The 27,967-nt window shown below is 42.8% G+C and overlaps 1 protein-coding gene across 1 annotated transcript in view; it reads right to left on the bottom strand.

The window, feature by feature from the left end:
• Positions 1-27,967, bottom strand: part of pde3a (phosphodiesterase 3A, cGMP-inhibited) — a 412,539-nt gene that overhangs the window by 28,966 nt on the left and 355,606 nt on the right. The window contains 5 exon segments of the mRNA XM_052033932.1: positions 3,662-3,861; positions 8,156-8,269; positions 15,989-16,100; positions 22,307-22,444; positions 26,765-26,955. Coding sequence (XP_051889892.1) covers positions 3,662-3,861; positions 8,156-8,269; positions 15,989-16,100; positions 22,307-22,444; positions 26,765-26,955 — 755 coding nt within the window.

Below are 27,967 nucleotides of genomic sequence, written 5' to 3'. Positions count from 1 at the left end.
TGAACCCCTTAAAGTGAAGGTTGCTGGTAGCAATGCAGGAACTGGCTTGGGAACCGTTCATAAAGGCACAGTACGGGACAGAGAGGGGGTCCCTGCAGCTTCCCCACATGGCTGCCTTAGTGCAGGGGATGTAAATGAGGGCTGAGGTCCTTTCTCTTTATAGACAGCCAGGGTAGCGAGATGAAGACTCAGGTCACTTAGTTTCATGTGCCCAGCTCTCAGCTAAGACACTGATGTGAGTGAACAGATGGTATCTGCATGTGGAGACACTGGGCACAAACAATCCACAGGCAGGGCAAGGAAACAATAAGTGGATGCCAGTTCTGTGGGATGCCAATGCAAGAGTTGAGCCTGGGGACTGGGTAACCTGCAGACGGATGCACATCATGAAATGTATGGGGCAGTGATCGACCCTGCCAGAGAGCCTCTGTGCAAAGCTGGTGTGGAGGCAGTCAGATGGAAGTCCTGCACGGGGATTGGTGCCTATCCTTTGCAGCTGCAAAGTGGTGGGGCAAACAACTGCATTTGCACACATGCAGAGCCACCCACAATGCAACCTATAAAGGCCGTTGTTTCGAATGCAGCGCAAGCAGACACCACCCAGTGTCTCAGTGAAGATGCTTGGATGGAAGCTCAGATGTTTGCCATCACCACTGTGCATTTCAATGTTCAAGGCTTGTAGGGTATTAGAGCAGAGCAGTAAACTATCTTCTGACAGATGACTGGAATTGATGAGGCCACCACTCTGGAGAGAGACAGTGACTCGGGGAGCACAAGTCTGCTCTTCGTCTCTCAGGAATGCAGAATTCATGATCCCGTCAACATCACTTCACCAGTGCCTTTACTGTTGCCTGTCTGTCTGCCCAGATTACTGCTCCCCATACTGAGAAGCCAGGCATTCTAAGCCCAAAGCTGCTCAAAGTTGTCCTCCAAGGCCATCATAGAACATAGAACACTACAGCACAGTACAGGCCCTTTGGCCCACAATGTTGTGCCGACATTTTATCCTGCTCTAAGATCTATCTAACCCTTCCCTCCCACATAGCCCCCTATTTTTCTATCATTCATGTGTCTATTCAAGAGTGTTGTAAATGTCCCTAATGCATCTGCCCCCACAACCTCTGGCGGCAGTGCGTTCCACGCACCCACCACTCTCTGTGTGAAAAACTTACCCCTGACATCCCCCTTATACCTTCCTCCAATCACTTTAAAATTATGTCCCCTCGTGTTAGCCATTGTCCCACTGGGAAAAAGTCTCTGACTGTCCTCTTGATCTATGCCTCTTATCATCTTGTACACCTCTATCAGCCATCCCTTCCATTGAAAGGCAGCGTTCTTTCCCTAGCTATGCTGCAGTGAGTGGGGCAGGGCTACGTAGGGAGACTAGAATGCACGCAGAAGGCAGGCACCAAGGGTATGCGCAAGGGTAACAAACAATCTGCTGGAGGGACTCAGCAGGTCGAGCAGTATCTGTGGGGGGAAAGGAACTGTCGATGTTTCGGGTTGAAACCCTGCATCAGGACTGAGAGTGGAAGGGGAGATGGCCAGTATGAAGAGGAGAGGGGGGTGACACAGGAGTCTGAGGTGAATGGTGGACTGAGGAGGGGTGAAGGGTGATGGGCAGGTTGCACCAGGTAGGGGAGGGGGGGGCAGGGGTGGAGTTGGGAGACGGTGGCAGGTGGATGATAGATGCAGGCAGACAAAGAAAGAGGAAGATAAATGAGTGAGGTGGGGGGAAGAGGAGGGTGAAGGTGGAGAGGGCTGCTGGAGGGGGATAAGCAGGAACACAAAGGGCAACCATTGCTGGACTCTGATAAGGAGGTGAGAATGGGAACCATTAGGGGAGAGGTGTATGGCAGGTGGAACCAGATGGGGATGGGGTGGAGGGAGAAACCTGCGGGTGAACTATGTGTTGTAGGTGGATGGAATCGAGGGGGTGTACAAAGATGGGAGATCAGGGCCTGAAGTTGTGGGGGGGAGGGGATGGTGGGGAAACTGGACAAAACTGGGAGGACTGGAAGGAAAAAAAGGGGGAGGAGGAAAGGGAAAACCCAACCGGAGGGAAGGGTTATCTAAATCGGGAAAACTCAGTGTTCATGCCCTTGGGTTGTAGACTACCCAGATGGAATTCGAGGTGTTGTTCCTCTAGGCACAAGGGTGATTAGTTGATGACTGTTAGCAACGTATCAAGTTTTGATGTGTAGATTTGTCCATGGTTACCTTGACAGCAACTGGTAAAGTTGCTCAAGTCCTGCTCTGAAGTTGTGGTTGGACCCTGATTGCAGTGAAACACAGACATTGTTCCTTTTTGTAATTCAGCTGGGGGTATTGTTCCCTTAAAATCCCAGGTTGATGTGACCTCCGAAGAAGAGTTCTCCTTGTCCCTCTTCCAGCATCTCATTCAGCTCTGTGTTTCCTCTGTTCATTCTCCAAGCTGTGCTCGCCTCAGAGAAAAATGTCTAGCAACGTACCGAGAATGTGTGAGAAGCTGGTATGTGTAGAAGCTTGAAGTCACACAGCACCTGGTTCACCATTCCCCACAGACTTCAGCAACTCGAGAAAGAACCAAACACTGCAGTAGTAGAATTTAACTCGTCTCCATGTAATTGAAGTAGTGCAAGTGAACTAGAGGATCCTTTCTGCTGTTGAATTCATATTCATCTGTATGGATTAATCTGATGAATACAAATTCAACAACAGGAATTCATATTGAGGCCTGAGCACCAATCACATTAGTCACAGCTTCTCTGACTCAGAATGAGCTGTTTATTCACAATCTCTCTTTTCGGTCCATTAACCAGTCCTCAATCCATGTCAATATATGACAGGGCAGAGGGGGCTTCGGTTCACTGTCATTTCCAAAAGACTATGTCCTCAACTGTGCAGGAATCCCACAGCAGTCTCAGCCCAGATTCTTATGCAGACCAAATTTGAATCCATAACCATCTGACTCAGAGGCAAGGGTGCTCCCACAGACTCTGTCCATTCAGGCAAGGAATGACAAGACACCTGCCCATACACTTTGGGATAGGGTTCTTAAAAGTTGACCTCGTTAATAATTCCCTGTATTAGTGCTGGGGGACAGAGCACCTATTGAGAATGAAGCTCTTCCAACCACCACACAGAGAAGATTTTCAACCAGTGAACCTGGTCCGAGATATACGAGGGGTCAGTTTCTATTCCAGGGCACCATCTGACTCCCTTACCTGTGATTTGAAGAAGGAAGTTCTTGACTGAGCTTCATTGGGACATCCATATGGTTTGCTTTTTTATGACAATCAGTACTCCTACATTTACTCCTGCTTTGTCTGTTTATGAAGAGTCAACATCTCACCTAACACCACCAAATTCCCCTTGTATTTGACTGTAACCAAAAAGTGGGAGGTCCATGAGAAGAAGTATACCTTTGGTTGCTTGTGCTAAATGCTTGTGACAGTATGAGCACACTGGCTTTACTTAACATTACACATTCACCTCTATTGAAATCAATGGAACTGATTGTGCAGAGGTGAGTTCAAGTGCCGGCTAATACTCTCACATGTGTTTTGCACTATTGGCTAAAGATGAATTTCTCCCCATGAGTCCTGGGATGTGAAGTCACTTGGAACAAGAGAACACCTGCTCCTGTGCACCACGGAGAGGGCAGCTGGGTAATACATACCTGTGGGGCACTGGTTGCCACCAGAAAGGCATTGGTTCTTCCTGGGTGATCATAATCATGCATGGCTGCAGCAACGTAAAGGGCCATCAACTCCAAGGCAGGGACATTAGCGATAACACAGCCATATCTGTCCTCCGTCACACTGTACGTTTTTGATATGGCGAATCCCATGTGTCCATGAGGGATTCCACTGTCTGAATCTGAACAAGTATTTGACAAAGAATTTTAAAGTTAGAGTCTAGAGACACAACATCAGATCCTGTGCTCTACTGATTACCAATATGTTCTAGAATTCCCCAGTCTAAATCTCTCTCTCTATTCCATTTAAATGACCTTACTTACCAAGTCTTTGATTAGTTTTCCAAATACATGGCTTGGTACCAAATGTCACCTGATTACCCAGGCACCTTGGGACATTCTTATATTGTTAAATGACTACATAAATGCAACTTGTTGTATGGCCACCTCTTCTCACTACTCAGGTTAAATCTTTCCTAATCCTGCAAAATAATTTGTAAGCATAAGAAATTCCGAGCATTAACGCTGCTATCTTATCTATATACTATCTTATACATTATTATTAATAACTATGTTCCTTAATTCCCGGTCAATAACCTGTAGAAAGGACATAAAAGGCTGTTAACCATGGTGCTAGCGAGGGTGAGAGCAGAGGAGAAGGGAGAATTTTTTCTATCCTTTTGGAAAAGTGCAAACTTCCTCACTGAAGCAAGGTGCAGAAACCAGAATAAAAACATCATTGCAATTAGATTTCAAACTGGGAGTACAGGGGGGTGGGGGGAAGTAATTTACAAACCATCCTTTATGCCATGGTCCTTGTATTAAATCCAAAGCCAGACCAATAGAAACAGAAGACCATCCCTTCCACTTGTTGACTGCAAGGATCAGAAGCAAAATGACTTTAGCTCCTTTTAGATTAAGAAAACAGAACAAAGACCACAACCAAAATTGGGTAAACGAAATGAAGAAGCAAGAACCAGGCGACAGAAAATGCTGGGTCTTTGAAGACTGGAACTTGTAAGAGGGGTATCTAACTTCCGTGAAGCATTTCACAGTTTTGTTTGCCCTGGGCAGAAGGAGTTAAAGGAGAAGAGAGTGTTTTAAACACAGTGTGGCCTTCGTTGGAAAATAAGGGACAGAGACACATACCAGAAGAGGAACAACCAAGAAGCTATTAAGAAAGAAGACAATTCTCCATATTGATATTAGCAAAACAGAATCATTGAATAAAGGCTCTGATGGGCAGAAGAACTATAATGAACTTGACTGGTTTGAAATTCCTTGCATCCTGCCCTGTAGTATGTTAGTAGAACAAAAGAGTTGTCTGAATTAGGAGAGCACTATTCAATTCTTAGTGTGGTCTTTACAGGCTTGAATCATTGGGGGAAAAGGAATGCTTCAGATGTAAAAAGAACCAAGCTCGGTTCTCTCATGAACATTTGAAAAGATGTGGGATTTCCGCCTGAGGTTGGGAGGGGTTATTCAGGTTGACTTGTTCTGGTGCTTCTAATACTGTCTCAGAGTAGAAGATGGGAGAACATTGATTTTATGTTTGTCAAGACAGTTTTTATTGAATTACTGATTCATGATGAATGTAATGCAAAGAGGCTAGAAACGGAAAATGATAGTGGAGGCCTAATGGTGGATCTGTCCAAGATGGGAGGTGGAATTTGTTGGTAAGGCTTGCGTGGAATTGTGGAGAACCTGTGGATCTGTAGCATGAAAGAACTTTAATTGTCAGATTAAAGGCATGAAAATCAAGTCCTGGTAAAACCTTTGTAACGCAGTTTGCTGTGGTAATTAGCATTTGATAAATCTCCCATACAGTTTACCATTCTAATCACCAGGTTTTGCATCAGAGCTATCTACATATGACAATGGCTTCCTGAGGGAAGCTTACTGAGTGTAGTTTTGAATCCCGCTGGTGGATGCTCATGGTGACATGACCTATGTCCTTCTTAGTTTTCTTATACCCATACACTCTACTGTTGTTATTAGGCAAAAAAATCGACAGGTTTTGCTGATAAACAGAGGAAATGATTGATAATGAAGAGTGAGTGACAGGGCACAGCACTGTCTTATCCTTTAATTAACTGGAGAGTTATAATAGCAGTTATTAAACAAATCACATACTGGGAAGCACAAAGGGTTTAATATGTCTGACATAAAATTCAAGGGTCACCCTGGCTTTCAAGAACTGTGGCACAATTTTGTGCAGTCAGGTCAGTAAGAGAGCAGCAATTCTAAAATCAATACTGATGATCTCAGGTTAGACTAGAAATTTCAAGGTGATGGATAAATTGTGTTTCTGTATCTTTCACATGGTCTAATTTGCTGGCAATGTTGATTTGTTGAGATGGGATAAACTCTAAACAATTTCTCAAGGAAATTGAAAAGTAAAGGGTTCGTAAAATATAACACCGATGAGAGATAAGTTCAAATGTGCACATCTTGGGAAAGTTGGTAACAGAACCAAAAAATTAATAAAGTTCAGAGACTAGAAGATCTGATGTATCCAGTGGTCATCATGATGATATAAGAAGGAAATTCTTCACACAATGAGAACTAAAAGAGAAAAATGAACTAAAATGGTTATCTTCCTTTGCAGGACACCTGCAGACATCATCTTCAGGATGGAAGATGTTCAAGACAGAGGACTGAAAGAAATGACAAGAAAAAACTTTGGCAGGGAGCCAGAAGACATAACTGTCAAGGAAGTAGAAAGGTAGCAGTTGATACTTCCTTGAAAGAGCACAGTGTTAAGCAGTTTAAGTACAAACATTATGAGCTTGGAATGGTTCAGTATCCAGTAGATGTGATGGACAGTTTTTTCATTGGTCAGAAAGGACAAGCATGATTGAACAGTTACATCACATTATATCCAACAGAATGTCAGATAAGATATGAGATAAATGTTCAATTAAATTTGTTTGCTATCAATTACTTCATTGGCGCAGGGAAAAGGGTCAGATGAGTAAAACGGACAAGAACATTGGCGAACATTAACAAAGACCCTCCGGTGGCATCAAATGATATTAGGAACTGATTTACTGGGAGGAAAATTTGCACTTCTTTAATTCTTTTCATGGAATCCAGAGTGGATTCCAGCTAAAGAAATAGTTGAAGCTGCAGTCATTAATGTTGGGTTACTGCCAGTCTGTGCATAGCAAGCTCCCACAAACTGCAATATAATAACAAACGGAGAACCTATTTTTGGTAACATTGAAGAATTAAAGGATAAATGGTTCAGGGTTTTCCTACCAAAAGAAGAGCAGGGGATTTTCTTCCAAATCTCAAGCCCAACTGAAATTCGAAGGGTGGAATTTCAACAAGCATTTGCCTAAACTGCTGTCCCTGACACGAGATTGCTTAATATTGACACATGGTTTGAATCAAAAATGATTCTTAATCTTCAAGTGCAAAAATTGACCAAAAATGCTGAACATATACTCTAGTTTCACAACTGAGATCAGTAAAAAGGGAACTTTTCCATTTGCGTTGTTTAAAACATGGCAACATTTTTATGCAGGCAATTTAATGTAAAGAAAGTTAAATGAAACAATGAAACAAGTCTTTTATCTGTGCACTATCATTAGAAACAATCTTTTACTGTTTATCTTACCAGAACACTTAAGGTCTTGACAAAGTTATGCTTTAACTTTTCCTTCTGGAGAAACCTCAGGCTTCACTAGACTTCCTTAACTACAACCACATGGCCTCACTGCCAGTCAGTCAATTACCTGCTCTTTTCTCAGAGGGATCATTTAAAGTGTTTCCTGAAATATCATACAGTTTCACTGGCCATGTTCTTTGATTAAAAGCAAAACAAGTACTAATTATGCTGCAGTGCTGAGAGGAGTTTCAACTGTGGCATTTTGATCCAATGACTGGCAGTGCTTGCATTAAAACTTCATCTGTGTTATTGTAACCTGTGCATTGACACATTACAAATAAAGTTAACTCACAGAGAAAATTAAACCCTCATAGATTAAAAGGCCAAAACTTGTTTCTATATTGATGGAAATACATATTTTTTAAAAGGTCACTTAATACTTTGTCATTTTATTGTCAGTCATACAGCATGGAATCAAGCCCTTTGACTCGACTCGTCCATGCCAACCAAGATGCCCATCTAAGCTAGTCTCATTTGCCCATGTTTGGCCCATATCCTTCTAAACCTTTCCTATCCATGTAGTTATCCAAATGCCTTTTAAATGTTGTTATACTACCTGCCTCAATCACTTCCTCTGGCAGTTCATTCCATGTGCGCACCACCCTCTGTGTGAAGAAGTTGCCCCTCAGGTCCCTTTTAAATCTTTTCCCTCTTACCTTAAACCTATGCCCTCTAGTTCTCAGTTCCCTTTCCCTGGGAGAAAGACTGTGTGCATTTACCCTCTCTATGTCCCTCATGATTTTATAAGTCAATAGGAGTCTATAACTCAATAGGAAAAAGCATTCACTTTTGAAAAGTTGTACCTGAATCACTCATTGAGCCGTGATCACCAATTATAGTCTGCAGTCCTGGGACAGGCTGCGTGGTGAGGTACCAGACTGCATGCAACACATCCGTGGCATGTATGCGATTGTGATCTGTTAATTAAAAAAAGAAGGCATATCCTTTTACATCTTTCTGCAGGTTTCCAGCCTCGGTCAATTAACATTCCTTATGGTGATGATTGTCCTGGCTCAGGCTCAATATTGGATACACAATGACAGGATGGCCCAGATTTTGCTGAGGTAGAGCATCAGATAGCAATTAATTAGATGTGGCCTTGCATGTTTATTTCTTAACTTGTGGGCTTGGTAAACTGGTGAATGTGCGGGCTGATAATAGCGCACAGAAGGCACGTGGAAGTTAAGGACAAGCTGTCATTTATCTCCTTAACCAAACAGATTGAAAAAATGGCAATGAAAGAGCTGAAAGGGAACTGTATAAATGACTGCATGAATTCAATGTGAAATCACATACAAAGAGAGAAATGAAAAGGAAAGATAAAAGAGTGAGGAAAGGAAAGAAAGATTTTATTTCTAATCTTGAAAATTACATTTTAATATCTCCAACAACAAGTAAAAGCTGTAGGAATGAGACTCTATGCTGATGTTAGTTAATTTTCAGTGCCAAAGAGGTTGAGCAGCAGTAATTTAAACATTTAACATGCTACTAAAGGGTTCTTGAATATAAAGAAAAACATGTTTATATAAACACCTTTCACAACCTTTGTGGTACCCTAAAGTCACAAAGCAATCATGATTGTTGATGGAAACTTAGCTGCCAATATATACTCAGCAAATCCTGGAAATAGTAATATAATTTAATAACGATGCTGGAACGAGAAGACTTAGTTTTGATTGTATCCACCACACATTGATATACATCATGCCATTCAATGTGTTTCAATGTGAGACAAAGAGATGATATTTTCAAAAAACTAATCTATTAGCAGAACAATTTACAAGGAGCATTTGGTTATATGAGGCTCATTGTGAATCCACCCCCTACACTGACAATGGTGCACCATTTACAAATGCTCCATTTGCCTCATTAGGATATTGACAGCAAAATCTGGGTTCTGCCTTTCGTTTCGGAAACGTTGGCAATGGTTCTGTTGGCAGTACCTCTGCCTCTGTCAACAGTGAGTCACAATTATACAGGGCATTTAACGTAATCAAGGCACTTTACAAAAGCATTAGTAACAAAACAGAGTCACACGTGGATAGATGATCAAAAGCTTTATCTAAAGGCATTTAAGGGTGAGAGGCTGCCCAGGATGCCACTAAAGAATGGGACGGTTTAGGAAGAGAAATCCTGGAAGATCCTAGACAGCTAAGGCATGGATACGGTGGCGGAGCAATTAACATCAGGTTCAGACTTGGATACAAAGGCTTGAGGGGATTATAGTGAGAATGAGTGTTTAGGCAAGGGTGAGAATTTGAAAGGGAACCTCTGCAGTTAACAAGTGCAGTGCTGATCAGAACATGGTGCAAGTTGGAACATGGATAGGGAGGGGAGTGGGTTTAGATGGTCTTCAGTACGTGTGAGACTGGAAGATGGGAGGCCAGCCAGAAATGCATTTGAATATCCAAGCTTAGACATAACTAGGGCATTGACAAGAGTTTCAGCAGCAAATGAACTGAGACAGGGAAGATTCAGACCATGTTATGGAGATGGAACTGGGCAGTCTTTATGATGAAGCAGTTGCACAGTTGGGACACTCATCTTAGTGTCAGAAGCAATAGCAGGCAGAGGTTTGGAATTAGTGGCTAGGGAACGGAGCAAGGATCAAAGTAAGAGGCTTTGGCTCTTGCAGTGCTTAATCAGAGGACATTTTTGGCTTCTAAGTACCAAATGACAGACAAATCAGAGGCAAATCGGAATTGAACCCGGGTCGCTGGCGCTGTAATAGCGTTACACTAACCACTACACTATCGTGCCTGCCCAAAATCATTACTTAAAAGGACAGTAAGAGTGAGAAAAGGGATGTACAGATTGGTTGGCATGCTTCTTGCATTTCAGTAGTGATCACGAGGATGCTTTGGGATGTCCTGAGGTTCTGAAGATTGTCCTCAGTGTTTACTGAAGAGAGAGAAAAAAGAATGCTTTAAAAAGGAGGAGCTGTGGCCAAAGCTTGGTCAAAGAGTTGGATTTTATGAGTTGGAGGAAAAGAAGGGAGAGAGGTTTGGGTGGTGGGGAAATTTCAGATGGAGCTTGGCCTAGCTTGGCCACTGGGCATCCAAAACAAAGAGTGATTTTCCTTTAACCATCAGAACGTCTCATTGGGAGCGCTGCCCTGCTGTGTCAGTAGCTGTCTGACCTGTCATGATGCTGCAGCGATTAAATCCAGGGATCAGCGTGTTTTGATGTAAAGAGTGCGATAAGCCAGCTCTTTCACCAACTCAGTGAAATTTCAGAAGCGCAGAACATTCCTAATGGCTAAATGGGAGAAATGCGAATGTGCTGCCAGCAAATAAATAATGATCACAGCATTTCGCCAATAACAATCCTTTAACGTTTCCAAAAAAGCTAACGAGCTACTTGACCCTGGTATATTTTGATGTGTCTGAGAGTGCAGCTGGGGAACGTGCAGTTTGAGAGACAAATGGCCTCAAAACATTATAGCACAAGTCTAGCCTGCCAGCTCTGTCTATCTAGTTCTCAGCTCTCCAGATACAATCAAAGGGCAATGCATCTAACTTTCCCATTGGTTATTAGGACATTTACACTACCTACTTAATCCTATTGATGGATTCTGGTACAAAATGAAATGCGTTAGATTTTGTGGTCATACATGTTCGATGCTGACTTCGGAGAAATGTCTCTACACAGCCAGAACAGGTGCATCAAAGCCAAACTTGCTACAGGAAGGCAGTTCCAACCTCCACAACGAGACCTTCTATTGCAATGGCAGCCATGCATAAGTCTCATCATTGTGGGGGGAGGCAGAAAGAGCCCAAAAACTAAAATGTTGACAAAAGACATTGTCAAAACATCTCTGAAAGTTTCTGACATGCAGAAATAGTCACAAACATTCCAAAACAATTAAAAGGTTTGAACCATTAACAAACTTTAAAAGATGACAAGAATTAAAAAAAGAAAACATGAAACATTTGAACAGAATTCAAAAGGAAACTTAAACAATTAAAAATATAACTTGGTCCTTTGCAGCCATTCCTCTCTATCTGAATGAATGGAGACACTGTTCCTCTGGCAGGTTTTACAGGTGGTTTCACTGGTGGAAGTGGTGGGAACTGGTGCACCTTGGGACCCCAATGAATTCCTTGGGGAGCTCAACATCAAAGCAAAAAGAGTAAAAAAAGTGCAGGTGAACCTCTGCCAGGATGTTTAGAGCTTGAACATTCACCCAGAGCTTGGAGGCACTTGTTTTCTTTTTATTGATTCATTTTTCAAGATTCAGGTGTTGCAAGCGAGGCCAGCATTTATTGCCCATCCCTTAAATATCTTTGAGAAGGTGGTGGTGAGCATCGTTTTGGACTGCTGCTGTCCTTCTGGTGAAGGTGCTTCCAGAAGTGCTGCTGGCGAGGGATTTCCAGGATTTAGACCCAACAATGATGGAAGAATAGCAATCTATCAGAATGGCATGTGACTTGGCGGAGAAACGGAAGATGCAGATACACCCATGCCCTTTTTTGTGGGAGGTGTTACGGGTTTGGGAGATGCCGTTGGAGTAGCCTAGGTGAGTAACCATAATGCCTTTTGTAGATTGCAGCTACCAAGTGCTGGTAATGAATGCTTAGGGCAGTGGATGAAGCTCCAATCAAGTTGGCTACTTTTTCCTGGATATTATCGAGCTTCTTGAATGTTATTGGAGTTGAACTCATCCAGGCAAGTGGACAGTATTCTATTATTTATAAGGCTCCACATTTATGCCTTGTAGATGGTGGAATAGCTTTGCGGTCTCAGGAGGTGAGTCATGTGCAACCTGTTCTTGGAGTCAATTTTCATTTGGCTGGTCCAGCTAAGTTTCTGATCAATGGTGATCCGCTGGGATGTCGATGGTAGGTGACTTAGTGGACTGAACTCAGCATACAAAACTGCAAAGTGCAAGCCTTCACATTCATTGGTTAAAGGACATGTGAGCTTTTATTGACATAGAACTCCTGGCAAGAAGGTTGTAACTATTCTGTTAGGTGTAACTAGCTGATACAAGTTACAGGTGCATGCCATGTACTGAAGGAAGAAATACCTCTGGCATTGATCATTGTCATCTTCCTAGCATTTAAGGGTAAAGGTCACAGACTATAGTGGCACACATACTGAAATCCCACACACCAAAGGACGATGAGCACTTGTGCAAGAGGATGTTTACTGAAGGCATTAGGCTAGTAGACTGAGGTAGACAATAGAATTGATAGTGAATGCTACCGAGACAATCTATGATTTACATAATACCCCATCGCCATTGTAAGCAGAGTATAATTATTGTTTCTGTAATATAAAGTACCCAAAATGAAAGACAGCGCCCCCTGTATTTGCTGTGTTCAGAGAACTAAGGTAAACCAGCAGACCATTGATAAAGGGAGTAACCAAATATCCTGAACCAAGAAATTATCCAGTGAAGAGTTACGATAAACATCACCAGAACTAATGAAAACATAAACAGGAGCTCAGTGTGATGCTGATCTGAGCTCAGTACCTGACAGTGAGGTACTTTCACAGTACCACTGGAGTACAGGCTGAGGTTATATGGTCCTGTTTTAAGTGAAGTTGAAGTCCATAGCTTTCTGATCAAGAGGCAAGAGAACAACTGACTGAGCCAAAGATAATGCATTGCACTTAGACAAATGGATTCACTTACAAAGGCCATTCGTACAGTAGTAATTCTCCTCTCTGCTGCATGATACACAGTGGTCCACTGGGCATAAAATCCAGAACTGAGAAGTATTCCATTGTTGGATATGACATTTTCCAGATGGGATATTAATATCAAAGTCGCACCTGTTTGCATAGGTCAATGCAAAACGTCCTATGTCTTTATTCAAAGAAAAGTTGGGAACCTTAGCCAAGATTTGTATCTCAATCATAACCATCAAAAATAAAATTAACTGAGAATTTATTTGGTGGCTGTATATGTGATCGTATTGTACGAAAACTGGTTGCCTCATTTTTCCACACAACCACAGTGACTCGGCAATGAAATCTACTTTCTATAAAATACCCCAGGTCATTCCAAGGAAGCAGAAGAGAACAAGAGGTGCAAGTTCTTTCTTTTCTCTCATAGTGCTTCAATCACTACAACAAACTCCAAGTTAAGGTAGCCTTTTGGACCATTATCATGCCTGCCAACCCTTTCTGAGCCCAATTTGTATCGACTTCCAAAATACTAAGGATTGCTTCCAACCCTCAACAAATATGATCATGAAAGTCCAAAATCAAATTTAGTAATGTATCAGTAATGCAAAACAATGGCAATACAAATTTAAAAAGTTCATTCAACCAGTTGATTAGCTGAATTCTGCAGAAAAAATACTTACAGCATTTACGGTGCTCATGAACAAACTGAATATACTGCAAGGTGTCATAAAGAACATTCCACTAACCTACAACACCCCATCCCTGACCAGACTCAGTGCTCAACATTCCAGGTTGTATGAAGCTCCAAAAGAACAGGGCAGAAGGTAATGCAGGTGGGATAGTGTTGTTAATCAAGGAAGGCATCAGAGTAGTGTTGAGTTGTGATATAGAGGCAGTGTTTGTTTAAGAAGACTCAGTTTGAATTGAAATTCTGAATAGCAGGAGAAGGAAGACATGGGTGGAGTAATTCATCGACATCCAAAATGTGACCCCTTGATAGGGCGGAGCATAAATTGGGGAATGCAGTATATATGGCGTGTTTGAAGAGAACTGCAATTGTCGTGGGAGAGTTTAATCTACAGACTGATTGGACGATTCAAACTGCCAAGGGTATTGTAGAAGAAGAATTTGTGGACTGCATCATGGCTTGCTTCTAATAACAGTATGTTCCGGAACCTACCTGGGAACAGAATATTTTAGATTTGGTCACGAGTAATGAGGAAGCATTAGTGATAGAGGTATATAAAATATTGAGAGGAATAGATAGAGTAGACAGTCAGCGCCTCCTTCCCAGGGCACCAATGCTCAAGACGAGAGGGCATGGCTTTAAGGTTATGGGTGGGAGGTTCAGGGGAGATGTCAGGGGGAGGTTTTTCACCCAGAGAGCGGTTGGTGCATGGAATGCACTGCCTGGGGTGGTGGTGGAGGCAGATACATTGGACAGGTTCAAGAGTTTGTTGGATAGGCATATGGAGGAATGTGAGATGGAGGGATATGCAGGAGGAAGGGGTTAGGTAGTGTGAGGGTGGTTTGATGGACGGCACAGCATGGTGGGTCGAAGGGCCTGTTTTGTGCTGTATGGTTCTATGGTTCTATGGTTCTGTGGTAAGAGATCTTGTGGTTAAAGATCCCAGAGGAGGTAGAATTCTAGATGCAGTTTGTGGGTGAACACAACAGGACCAAAACCAGTGTCTTCGACTTAAATAAGGGCACTTAATAATGGTTTGAAGGTGGAGTTGTCTAAGGTGGACTGGGAAAACAAGCTAAGAGACAGGTCAGTAGCTGAAGAGTGGCAGATATTCAAACAGCTGGTCCATCACACTCAGCAGGAATTTATCCTAATTAAAAAGAGGGATTCCATGAGAAAGAGGCATGATCTGTGGTTAGCAAAAGAGGTCAAGGATAATGTTAAACTGAAAAGTAGGCAAAATAGCAAAGGCTGGTGGAAGCCCAAGAGGACTGGAAGGCTTTTAAGATCTAGCAGTGAAAGGCTAACAAGTTCATGAGAAGGGAGAAAACTGATTTTGAGAGAAAATTGTGTGTAATATCAAAATGAACTGTTAGAGTTACTGTGGATATATGAGTAGGAAGAAGGTTGCTAGGGTAGGTTTGGGTCCTCCAGAGAATGAGGCTGATGAATTTATGACATGAAACAATGAAATAACAGACATGCTAAATCAATTTTTTGCATCAGTCTTCACCAAGGAGGACACTGCAAATATTCCCAACAAATGGTCTAATTTCAAATAACAGAGAGAAACTTGTAAAAATCCCATAAACAAGGGATAAATTATCAGAAAAACTCACGAGGTTAAAGAGGGACAAATCGTCAGGGCCAGATGGTCGGCACTCAAGGAAGTGGCTGCAGTGATAGTGGACCCATTGGTTGGAATTTTTCAAAACTCACTAAATTCCTGAAGGGTACCAGAAGATTGGAAAAAACTCCCTTGTTCAAAAAGGGAGGAAGACAGAAGGCAGGGAACCATAGGTAGTTAGTTTAACATCTATTTTTAGCAAGATGCCAGAGTCAATAATCCAAGTGGAAATAAATAATGCTTTAGGAAAGCTGAATATAATCTAATCTAGCCAACGTGGTTTTGTAAAAAGTAAATCATGATTGACAAATGGTCCACTCTTCTGCAGGCACTTCATCCAACATAGGCCCACTCCCATTTCTACATGTGACGTGCCCTCTCTCTCTCTCCAGCTGGGTCACAACCACTCCACTACCCTGATCAAGTCCTGCACGTACATAAACACACATGCATCCAGACTCTTAGGCCAGGGATGGGCTAATACATTGAAGGCCCATTCCTTCAACCATGCCTTGCTTGAATACAACTCACCACCTGAAGATTGGGACCAGATTGTTATCATTATATTCCTCGTCCGCAGCACATACATTTCCAATTATCAACAATCATGTTTTCAGTGAGAGACAGCTAAAATAGTACTTGTGGTGATGTTTCCCTGTACAAGTAAAATACAAGAATACTTACAGGGTATATCTCTGTACCCATTTTCTAATGCATGAAAGTAGTTCATGAACTCCTTTAATGGGATTTTAAATATTTCAAAAAGCCCAGTGTCTTCAAACAGTCTGAATGCTACCTGTACAAAGAAAGAGGTTGAACAATTGGTGCATGGAAAATGTAAACATTCAGTGGAGAAAAAACATACACTCAATAAAGTGCACTAAAGCACAGGTATTCCGGCTGGCCTTAGCTTTATCCCAATAGTATCCTAGGCAACATCAATCAGAAAACTTGGGCTCAACATTTCCTTTTCCCTCTATTCAAGTTCCAGGTGTGGGTGTTTTGGGTCACAGTGACAAATATAAGCCGTTGACCTCAAATTAAAACGCATTTATGTTTCACTGTTTCATTGATCCAATATAATTAATATACTTCAATATGAAAGCAAATCTTTAAAAATCTTTAATGAGTATTATTGAAATTGACAACAGGACACTGGTAATTCAATTCGAATTGTTACAATCTTCCATCCTTTTATTATATTACACTAGGAACTGATGCAACAAAATTTAAGCTCAACATACTTTCAATCTAATGTAAATTCTGTTTGTGAGATTTTTGTAGACAGGAGTATACCCGTAAACTGCACAGTGCTACAAAGCTACCTTATTTTAGTGTTCTATTCTTTGGTGCTTACAGGAACTGCTTTTTCATGCCTACCAATATTGGGCAGAGCTCTTCTGGTTATAGAATCATAGAATTGTTCCAGCAAAAAAGGAAGCATTTAGACCACCTAAGATGATATGCTAAACATGGAAACCTGATTAAAAATAAACTGACCGAGTCCTCCTTAATCTCTCAATAACAGCTTAAACCATACATATCATGGTCATATCCTTTGAGGAATGTGCAGCTATGTACAATATATAATGTGCATATGCACATGAATGCATCCATTAATGTGCAGTTGTATAAAATTAAGCGTGTGTAGGACATGTACACATCTATGTATGACCACTATTCCAGATCCCAGACAAGTTATTTCTTGACATTAACATAGGATTGTCTTTTGTTGATTGAAGGAGTTGTATTTATGTTAACTATAACAGTTCAACAGTGATACTAATGTATGTTATCAGTGCAACACAATGAGAATGTGTAATATTGTCAGACCTTTGAGCCACAGTAGACCTGGCAGATGGTATTGTCAGACAATTACACATGGTTGGACTCAGTTTAAATTCCCCATGCGGGATGGGCTGCTCTGAGTTGTATCACATTTCTGGGTGTCATGGTAGAAATAGAACACATAAAACCTACATGGCTGGGTAAATGGATATCACTGCCATCTGGAAGGATGCTAATGCTCAAGGTCAGTTTGACTTTTACAATAATGTGGAGTAATCAATATCAGACTGTCTACATGCAATACTCTCATCAATAGAAAGGTAAATAACAGGAACCAATTGGATACTGCTCGTGTTAACCCATCACCAAAAATTAAAATGAATGTCCACTGCATTGTTTAAAGGACGTGGTTAGTGAGATAATTAATGAACTAGTGTTTCTCAGTGTGAAAAATAGAGCAATCACATGACTCTCACAGCATACATGTGCAGAACCACCTTCTCCACTACAAGCTGCCAATTTACAAGCAATCTTCCCATGTTTCACTGGATATTTACCTTATTCACAAACATAACAGTTGAAAGAAGAATTTTCAAGCATGTTCCTGTGAGAAAAAGTACTAATCCAAATTAATTCAAATTACAAATCCACTTGATATTAAGCTCATAACTGCCCCTTTTAATTTTCTTTAGCTTTCTCCTTTCGATGAAACCTCCACGAACAAAATAAATGTAGATTATTTGGAATAGACTGAGCAAAAGAAAATTATTCTTTTTAGGATAGGAATCTTGGCTAATTGCAACATGAAAAAGATTGCCTTAAACCTCTGCACAAGCAAGAGAGGACAGCCTTTTACATCTGTACAGAATCAGCAAAAGGGTGATATTTTCTCTCCATACTCTTCCAGTCAATGACTCACATGCTACAAACTCATATTCAAGTAACCTTGGGATCATACGTCATGTTTGCTTATTAACAAATAAGTCAGCAAATCCAAAGTACTGTGCATAAAAAGGGCTTAATAATAAAGATAACAAAGAAATTTGAAACATCTTCAATAAACACAATGCTGCCATTAGCCTCACTTTGAAATTAAAAAGCTTAGACTGCAAGTAGAGCATCAAACCCCCTGAGCAATACTTGTCAGTTGCCTTTGTTCTGCATCACCAGTTTCAATTGCTGAATTGGATGCCCGGAATAAAATCCAAGCCAAACATGAAAACCTTTCTCTTTATGAACGGGAGACACTGGTTTCGGATGATCATGAAGACAAAAGAAAGGAACAAATAGATACTTCATTACCCTGCCAGTTAAATACCCAAGCAGCAGCTGATGCGCTGGAGGGACTCAGCAGGTCAGGCAGCATCTTTGTAGGAAAATGGACAGTCGAAGTTTTGGGTCGGACTGATCCGGATGCGAGTGTTTCCTGTTAAATACTCAGCTGGGCATGTCCCATGTTTTGTGACATTTTATGGTTCTTTGCTTATATTATCATCCTTTAACAGCCCCCATTAATGCATTGGCTGACAGTTCTCCACAATTTATCCCCACGACAACTCTGGCCTCACTGTCACAGATTAGTGTTGGTATTGGTTTATTATTGTCACATGTACTGAGGTACAGAGAAAAACTTTGTTTTGCATACCATCCATACAGATCATTTCAAAACATAAGTACTTTGAGGTAGTACAAGGGAAAAGTTACAGTTACAGAGAACGTGCAGTGCAGGTAGACACAAAGGTGTGAAGGTTATGATGAGGTAGAATGTGAGGTCAAGAGTTCATCTTTAATGTATAAGAGGTCCATTCAAGAGTTTTATAACAGCGGGATAGAAACTGTCCTTGAGCCTGGTGGTGTGTGTTTTCAAGTCTTTGTATCTTCTGCCCGATGGAAAGGGGGAGGAGAGAATGCCAGAGGTGGGAGGGTTCCTTGATTATGTTGGCTGCTTTTCTGAGGCAGCGAGGTGTAGACAGAATCCATGGAGGGGAGGCTGGTTTTTGTGATGGACTGAGCTGTGTTTACAATTCTCTGCAATTTCTTGAGGTCTTCGGCAGAGCAGTTGCCATAGCACACTGTGATGCATCTGGATAGGATGCTTTCAATGGTGCATCTATAAAAATTGGTGAGGGTCAATGGGGAACATGCTGAATTTCCTTTGCCTTCTGAGGAAGTAGAGGCGCTGGTGTGCTTTCTTGACTTTAGCATCTACGTGGTTGGAGCAGGACAAGCTATTGGTGATGTCTACACCTCAAAACGAAGCATTTAACCATCTCCACCTCAGCACCATCGACACAGAGAGCGACGTGTGCTCCACTCTGGTTCCTGAAGTCAATGACCAGCTCTTTTGTTTTGCTGACACTGAGAGAAAGGTTGTTCTCTTTCACCTATCTTCCCTCCTCCCACCTTCTTCATAACTTAAAACTAACTCATTTTCTCTCTTTCCCAGTTCTGATGAAGGCCCTTCAACCTGAAACATTAACCCTGTTTCTTTTTCTTTAGATGCCACCTGACCTGCTGAGTACTTCGTGAATTATCTGGGTTTCATTTTTTGTGGGCACTTCATTAATACAGAACAATACTTTAAATCAATTGCAATTTTCTTTTTTTTAATCCAATACCTAGAAATGGATTTTTATTCTTCAGTTTGCCCAGTTGCTTGAAAAATTGCTTGGGGTAAAATGTTTGGAGGGTGAGCCTGTGACCACCATGGTCCATAGACACATAGATAGTCATACAGCATGGAAACGGGACCTTTATCCCACCAGGTCCAAGCCCATTCAGGCACTCATTAATTTATATTAATCCAACACAAATCCCATTTTTATTCCTCCCACATTCCCATCAACTCCCTCCCCCCCCACCCCAATGTTCCACCATTCACCAGATCATGGGTGATAATTTTGAAGTGGCCAATTATCCCCACACATCTTTGGGATGTGTGAGGCAACCGGTCGCAGGGAGGATGTGCAAATTCCACACAGGCAGCAGCGGAAGTCAGGATTGAACCTGGGTCTCTGGAGCTGAGAGGCAGCAGCTCGATCAGCTGCACCACTGTATCGTCCCCAAATGCTCGTTATGGTTCGGCTTCATTTTACTTGCTATTTATAAATATTTCCATTGAGCATTTTACAGTTCCACCAGTAAATTCCTGCACATGTCAGAACAAGCAAGTCATTGGCAGAAACAAAAGTACTTTTAAGGTGCAGTCAGTGTTTTACTGGGGGATGTAGCCATCAATTTGTGCATAGCATAAACAACGTGAAAATGAATGAATTATCTATTTCAGCCACGTTGGCTGAGAGATGCATATTGACGAGAATACTGGGAGAACTCCCCTGTTCTTTGAAATAGTGCCATGATATCTTTTGTGGCCACCAGTGAGAGCAGATAGGGCATAGGTTATTGCCTCAGCTGAGGAACAGCACCTTTAATAGTACAGCACTGCTGAAGCAAAGACAGGTCAACCAATCATCTACAGGGTTAAGTAGGAAAGGAGCACATACATTGATTTGCCCTCTCTAATGGCTGACATCCAGAAATAACAGGCGTGAATTTATATATTATTCATTGTAAGAATGAATCTTACACAGAAACAGGTATCAGCCATGATCTGATTAAATAGTGGACCAAGCTCAAGCAATTGTGTGACTGATCCTGATTCTCTCCTCACCTATCCTGCGATTGGTAAATTTTGTTGTACAAGAGTAATGAGGGCCAAGGTTCAAAAGATATGCAATGAAATAGAGGAACCCATCAACCAATAGTGGAACACATTCATGAGGCGATACTCTATGTTGTCAAATACTACGATCCTATTTCCACAGAAATGTGATTGTAAGTTTCCTCCTCTGACCACTCTGGTTTCTTCCCACAGCCCAAAGACGTGCTTGTTGATTAATTGGCTACTGTAAATTACCTGTAGTGTAGTTGGTGCCAGAAGCCTGAGGAAGGGAGGGGGTGATGTTAATGGGCTTGTGAGAAAGAACTGGTCACAGGGAAATAAGTGGGAGAATGAGACTGCTGGGAATGCTCTGATAGACTCAACAGGCCGAATTGCCTCCTTCCATGACATAAGAAAAAAATGAGAACCTAAAATATGAAAATAATAAATCCATGGAAATATGATAACACCGGACTGAAGCCAGCTCTATGCGCTGGTCTTGGAATCTCACCCCATAACTATGTTTTCTTTTCATTATATTTTATTCATCCACAGGATGTGGGCATCACCAGCAAGGTTGCCTTTTCGGGTCTAACTTTACTTTGTCCCCAGGCCATTTCAGAGGGAGATCAGAGTCAGCTGCGTTCGTAAGTCTGGAAAAACCTACAGGTCTGACCGGAATTCCTTTCCTTTCTGATTTTTACGTCAATCCACTAGTTTTGTGGATCACAGGTTTCAGGTTTTATATGAATTTCCCCATCTTCCATCGTTGGTGCCAAAGAAAATTGTGTGACTAGACCAATAATCCAAAGCTCTGATGCCAATCCTGTAAGTTGACCATTATGCCACTTCACTCTGTCTCTGGGAAGGGAAACTAAAGGGAAATGCACAAATTCATAGAATCATGGTACAGCAGAGTAACTGTTCCTTCAGCCAATCTCATCCATGCTGACCCTGACGCTGATCTATGCGAATCCCATTTGCCCACATTTGGCCCACATCCCTCTCAACCTTTCCTATCCACCTACCTATCCAAATGCCTTTTAAATGTTGTAGTCGCATCTACCTCTACCACCTCCTCTGGCAGCTCGCTCCAGATAACCACTGCCTTCTCAGTGAAAAATGAACCCCACAGATTTCTTTTAAGTTTCTCCCGTCACCTTAAACCTGTGCCCTCTAGATCACTCCTCTGCCCTGGGAAAAAGTCTCTGTCTATCCTGGGCTGCCTCTCATAACTTTGTAAACCTTGAACAGTTCACCCCTCAGCTTCCTACGTTGCAGTGAGAATAAAGTCAGGCCACCCAATCTCTCTTTACAATACAGCTCTTCATTCTAGGCAACATCCTGGTGAAACTCTTCTGCACTCTATTGTTAATTCATTAAGCTTTAGTTAAACAGACTTATATTCTTGCCTCGAAAGTGAACCAGTTGTACAGAAGGAGCCATTTTGCTACCTGTGACATATGTATCTAGTTGAGAAACCATTGCAGTGAAGACATCTCGTGTGTGTTTACACAACACAAAACACCAGCATGAAAGAAGGACTTTCTCACCTGGCTGAGTATCCGGCCACATTTTGAGCCTGTCATCTCCATGAGATCAAAGATGGGAAAATTCCAGTTGTTCAGTTGTGTAAATATCAGCTCCAGATTTTCCATTAGAAGAGGCTCTGGAGCAAGAATTGGTTTTTCCTGGAAAATTAAAGTAAAGGCTTAGCTGGATGGTATGGAAACATGTACATCTTTATTCTAAAACTTGGGGTACAATTCAAACCCAATGCATCCATCAGGAAGCTGAGGACATTGGGTGCAATGCTGGTTATACATCATGCCTGATTTTATCACCAATTGAGGTCAGAAGGTAACATTGAACAAGGTGTAAAAATGGCATTGCACTCAATATCATGGGTTTCCCAGCCAAAGTGACTCCTGTTACATTTATTCATATTTCATTATAAATGATGCCACCTTCATATGTTCCTCTGTGCATATTTAGAAGAGAAACTGCTGACGTAAGCTTGTCATGCTGTAACTATACCCTCTTGCCAGTAACAGTGATGTACTGCAACTCAATGAGACCACAGTCAAGAAATGTGTCCGACAATATTCAAAGAAGAGGAACAAAGGACTGCAGATGCTGGAATCCAGATGAAAAACACGACAATGCTGAAGGAACCCCAGGAGGATGCTACATAGCCCGCTGAGTTCCTCCAGCATCATAGTGTTTTTCAATACTCAAAGAAGACTATGTTGCTCAGTCGAGAATATCCTGGAGGAGAGGAACATTGCAACCATTTCTGATGGTGCCCATTTGGAAACTCGGCCACTGACACTCGCTCCAGAGACATTTCTCTGCCATAAGATCCCCTCGATTTGAATCAAGAGTCGTTCAGCTCCTGCAGTTCATATATTACAGCACAGTACAGGCCCTTCGGCCCACAATGTCGTGCCGACGTTTTATCCTGCTCCAAGATCTATCTAACCCTTCCCCCCCACATAGCCCTCCATTTCTCTATCATTCATGTGCCTAAGAGTCTCTTAAATGTCCCTAATGTACCTGCCCCCACAACCTCTGCAGGCAGTGCGTTCCATGCACCCACCACTCTCTGTGTCAAAAAACTTACCCCTGACATCCCCCTTATACCTTCCTTCCATCACCTTAAAATTATGTCCCCTTGTGTCAGCTATTGGCACCCTGGGAAAAAGTCTCTGACTGTCCACTCGATCTATGCCTCTATACACCTCTATCAAGTACATCTCTCATCTTCCTCCTCTCCAAGGAGAAAAGTCCTAGCTTGCTCAACCTGTCCTCATAAGGCATGTCCTCCAATCCAGGCAGCATCCTGGTACATCTCCTCTGCACCCACTCTAAAGCTTCCACACCCTTCCTATAATGAGGTGACCAGAACTGAACACAATACTCCAAGTGTGGTCTAACCAGAGTCCTATAGAGCTGCAACATCACCTCATGGCTCACCTCCAGTCTGTTCTTCAATCTCGCTGCTTTTCACAAATCTCAGCTTTTGCTTTCTCACAGAAGAACGTTCTGATTAACTATGCCAGGAGGCAGAGTGGTACAGCAGTTAGTGCTGCTGTTACACAACCCTGGGGACTGGGTTCAATCCTGATCTTCAGTGCTGTCTGTGTAGAGTTTGTACATTCTCCCTGTGACTGTGTAGGTTTCCTGCCACTTGGCAAAGATGGGCTGGTAGATTAATTGGCTGCTGTCAGTTACCCCAAGTGTTGGTGGATGGAAAAAGAATCAAAAGAGTTTGATGGGCGTTTGACAGAGATTTGGCTGCAGGGATACAGGGAAATAAGGAGAGGAGGAATGTGATGAAAGGAATACTCTGCTGAGAGTCAGCATGAAGCTGATGGGCTGAATAGCCTCCTTCTGTATCTATTCAGCCCCATCAGACCCATGCTATTAAAATGGGCCATACCCAAAGCTGAGGCACAAGAGACTGCAGATGCTGGAATCTGGATCAACAAACAATCTGCTGGAGGAACTCAGCAGGTCAGCCAGCATCTGTGGGGGGAAGAGAATTGTCCTGATGCGGGTTTCGACCCGAAATGTCAACAATTCCTTTCCGTTCACAGATGCTGCTTGACTTGATGAGTTCCTCCAGCAGATTGTTCGTTACACTCAAAACTGCACTCTTCAGCACTCTGCCACCACATTACTTATTTCTCAGACTTAAGACCAAGCCTTCCTCGCGTGTCCAATGACTTTTCTGTATTTTTCCTGAGGAAAGATTGGACAAACTAGGCTCATATCCACAGGATTTTAGAAGAATGAGAGGAAACTTGAATAAAACATACAAGATCCTAAAAGGTCTTGATAAAGTGGATGTGGAGAGGCAAGGTTATAACATGATCTACATCAAATGGAAAGTGGGCAAGTGAATGGCAGATGGAATTTAATTCAGTCAAGTGCAAAGTGCTGAATTTTGGGAAGTTAAACCAGGGCAGGACATACACAGTGAATGGCAGGGCCCTGGGACGTGTTGTAGAACAGAGAGACTGAGGGGTACAACTACATACTTTCCTGAAAGTGGCTACATAGGTAGACAAGGTGATGAAGAAGGCGTCTGGCATTCTTATCTGTACAAGATGTTGGTGAGACCATACCTGGAGTATTGTGTGCTGTTCTGGTTGCTATACTTGAGGAAGGATGTAATTAAGCAAGAGAGGATGCAGAGAGTATTTACAAGGATTCTACCAGAACTGGAGGGCTTGAGTTACGAGGAGAGTCTGGATAGGTTGGGACTGTTTTCCCTGAAGCGAAGGAGGCTGAGTGGAGACCTTATTGAGGTATATAAAATCATAGCGGGTAGAGATAAGGTGGATGGTCACAATCTTTTTCCCAGGGTAGGGAAGTCTAAAACTAGAAGGCATAGGTTTAACGTGAGAGGGGAAAGATTTAAAGGGTATCTGAGGGGCAAGTTTTTCAGACAGAGGGTGGTGGAGATGTGGAACAAATCACCAGATGAAGTGGTAGAGGTGGATACAATTACAATATTTAAAAGATATTTTGACAGATACATGGATAGGAAAGGCCAAGATATGGGGCAAATGCAGGCAAATGGTACTAGCTTACAGTTGGCTTGAAGTGCCTGTTTCCATGTACAACTCGGCGACATAAGATCAACATGTAATGGCAAACCTTGGCCACTGGAGAGCGCAGTGGACCTGATTATTATCCTGCATCGTCTCCAGTCTGTTCGATTTGTTTGAGTCATTTTTAAAAGAAATTTAAGGTTACTTTTATGCCTTCTTCCCTAACTCCAGACTGAACGTTCACTTTCTGCTTCGCACCTTTCTCCAGGCTGTTTGAGACCAATGCTGAGGGAAGTTCATCTTTAGAATGGAGGATGTTTTTGAATTGAGTTATTATATTCAGCCCCTGCATCTACACCGACTTGGAAAGATCGAGCTCCTTTGAGTAGAGCTGATTTATAAAGGTCAATAGAAACTGAGCAGTGATGGAGTTTATTCATACACTGAATGAAGGGTACTCATTTCTGCATAATTTCTATCCCGGAGGGTTGTGGAGGCGAGATCATTGGGGGTATTTAAAGAGGAAGTAGGTAAGCTTTTGAAAGATTGAGGAATTAAGGGTGACGGAGAACAGACACAGAGGAGGAGCCAAGGCCTGGGGCAGGTCAGCCATGATCATATTGAAAGGCAGGACTGGCTTGAGGGGCTGAGTGGCCTTCTCCTGCTCCTATCTTCTTATGATCTTAGGTTCCTACATTTGAGTCAACCTGTAAATAAAGTGGCACAGATTTGGACATGTGAGCATTTGAAGTGTGGTGTAAAGGCCCGTGCTACCTTTTAATGCTGGATCACTTCCTGAACCATCTTTCCAAGGTTTAATGTATCCTTACTGATTGCATCATGGTCTGGTACAGCAATTCGAATGCACAGGAATGTAAGAAGCTGCAGAGAGTAGTGGACTCAGCCCAATACATCATGGGCGCATCCCTCCCCACCATCAGTAATATCTACATGAGGTGCTGCCTCGAGAAGGCAACGTCTATCATCAAAGATCCCCACCATCTGGGCCATGCTGTCTTCTCGCAGCTACCATCGGGCAGGAGGTACAGAAGCCTGAAGTCCCACACCACCAGGTTCAAGAACAGCTACTTCCCTTCAACCATTTGGTTCTGGAACCAACCGGCAAAACCCCAATCACTACTCAAGAAAGCAACACCATGATCACTTTGCGCTACAATGGACTTTTTTTTGTTCTAATTGTGTTCTTTCTTGTAAAAGTTGTATATAATTTATGTTTAATTTATGCTTTTTTTCTTGTGAATGCTGCTTATCTGATGCTATGTGTCTGTGATGCTGCCGCAAGTAAATCTTTCATCGCACTTGTGCATACATGTACTTGTGCATATGACAATAAACTCAACTTTGACTTTGCAAGGCAGAGAAAAGGTAACCAGATCACCACCCAAAACCTCTGCAGCTTCACACAGACCAACGTTATTCCCGTAAAAGTACCTCGGCTGGAATCAAGTGGTGCAACGTGATGTCCTCTGGCCTGCAGAGTCCACAGTCAGACCCTTTGCGGGATTGCTCCAAGCCCTTTGCAGAGGATTCCTGATCATCGTCATTCTGTGTGATGTCACTGCTGTCACTGTTATTTGTCTCGTGGGTGCTGTCGTAGTCAGAGGTTGCTTGGGCAGGGTCATCTACAAGAAACAAATGTTCAACCACCCATCACTATATTGTGCCTCAATGCAGCACCTACTGCCTTGTGAACACCAGGCTGGAGGTCTTAAGTGTTCCTGTCCATTGCAATACACCTGTGATCCCTTCAGTTTCTGGCCATCAGGACCTCATTCTTTGAGGTTAGTAAGTTTGCAGATGACACGAAAATAGGTGGTGTCATAGACTTGATCAGCTTGGTAAGTGGGCCGAGAATGGCAAATAGAGTTTAATTCAGAGAAGTGTGAGGTGTTACATTTTGGGAAGACAAATCAAGGTAGGACCTTCACAGTGAACAGGTCCCTGGAGAGTGTTGTAGAACAGAGAGACCTAGGAGTACAGGTACATGATTCCCTCGGGCACTGGTGGACTTCTATCCAGCATTGATTGTAGGGAATCTGAATCTGGCACTGAGACAGACTGTGTGAGGGGGGCACTGAGACTGTGTGAGGGGGGGCACTGAGACTGTGTGAGGGGGTCAGTGAGACTGTGTGAGGGGGACGCTGAGACTGTGAGGTGGACACTGAGACTGTGTGAGGGGGACACTGAGACTGTGTGAGGGGGACGCTGAGACTGTGAGGGGGGCACTGAGACTGTGTGGGGGGGACACAGACTGTGTGAGGAGGACACTGAGACTGTGAGGGGGACGCTGAGACTGTGTGGGGGGGACACTGAGACTGTGTGAGGGGGACGCTGAGACCGTGAGGGGGACACGGAGACTGTGTGAGGGGGACGCTGAGACTGTGAGGGGGACACTGAGACTGTGTGAGGGGGACGCTGAGACTGTGTGGGGGGGACACTGAGACTGTGTGAGGGGGACACTGAGACTGTGTGAGGGGGACGCTGAGACTGTGAGGGGGGCACTGAGACTGTGTGGGGGGGACACTGAGACTGTGTGGGGGGGACACTGAGACTGTGTGAGGGGGACGCTGAGACTGTGAGGGGGACACTGAGACTGTGTGAGGGGGACGCTGAGACTGTGAGGGGGACACTGAG

The sequence above is a fragment of the Pristis pectinata genome, chromosome 19 (genome assembly GCF_009764475.1).
Source record: "Pristis pectinata isolate sPriPec2 chromosome 19, sPriPec2.1.pri, whole genome shotgun sequence".
NCBI classification, from domain to species: domain Eukaryota; kingdom Metazoa; phylum Chordata; class Chondrichthyes; order Rhinopristiformes; family Pristidae; genus Pristis; species Pristis pectinata.
The sequence above is the reverse complement of the archived record's forward strand: the minus strand, read 5'-3'. Positions and strand labels throughout refer to the sequence as shown.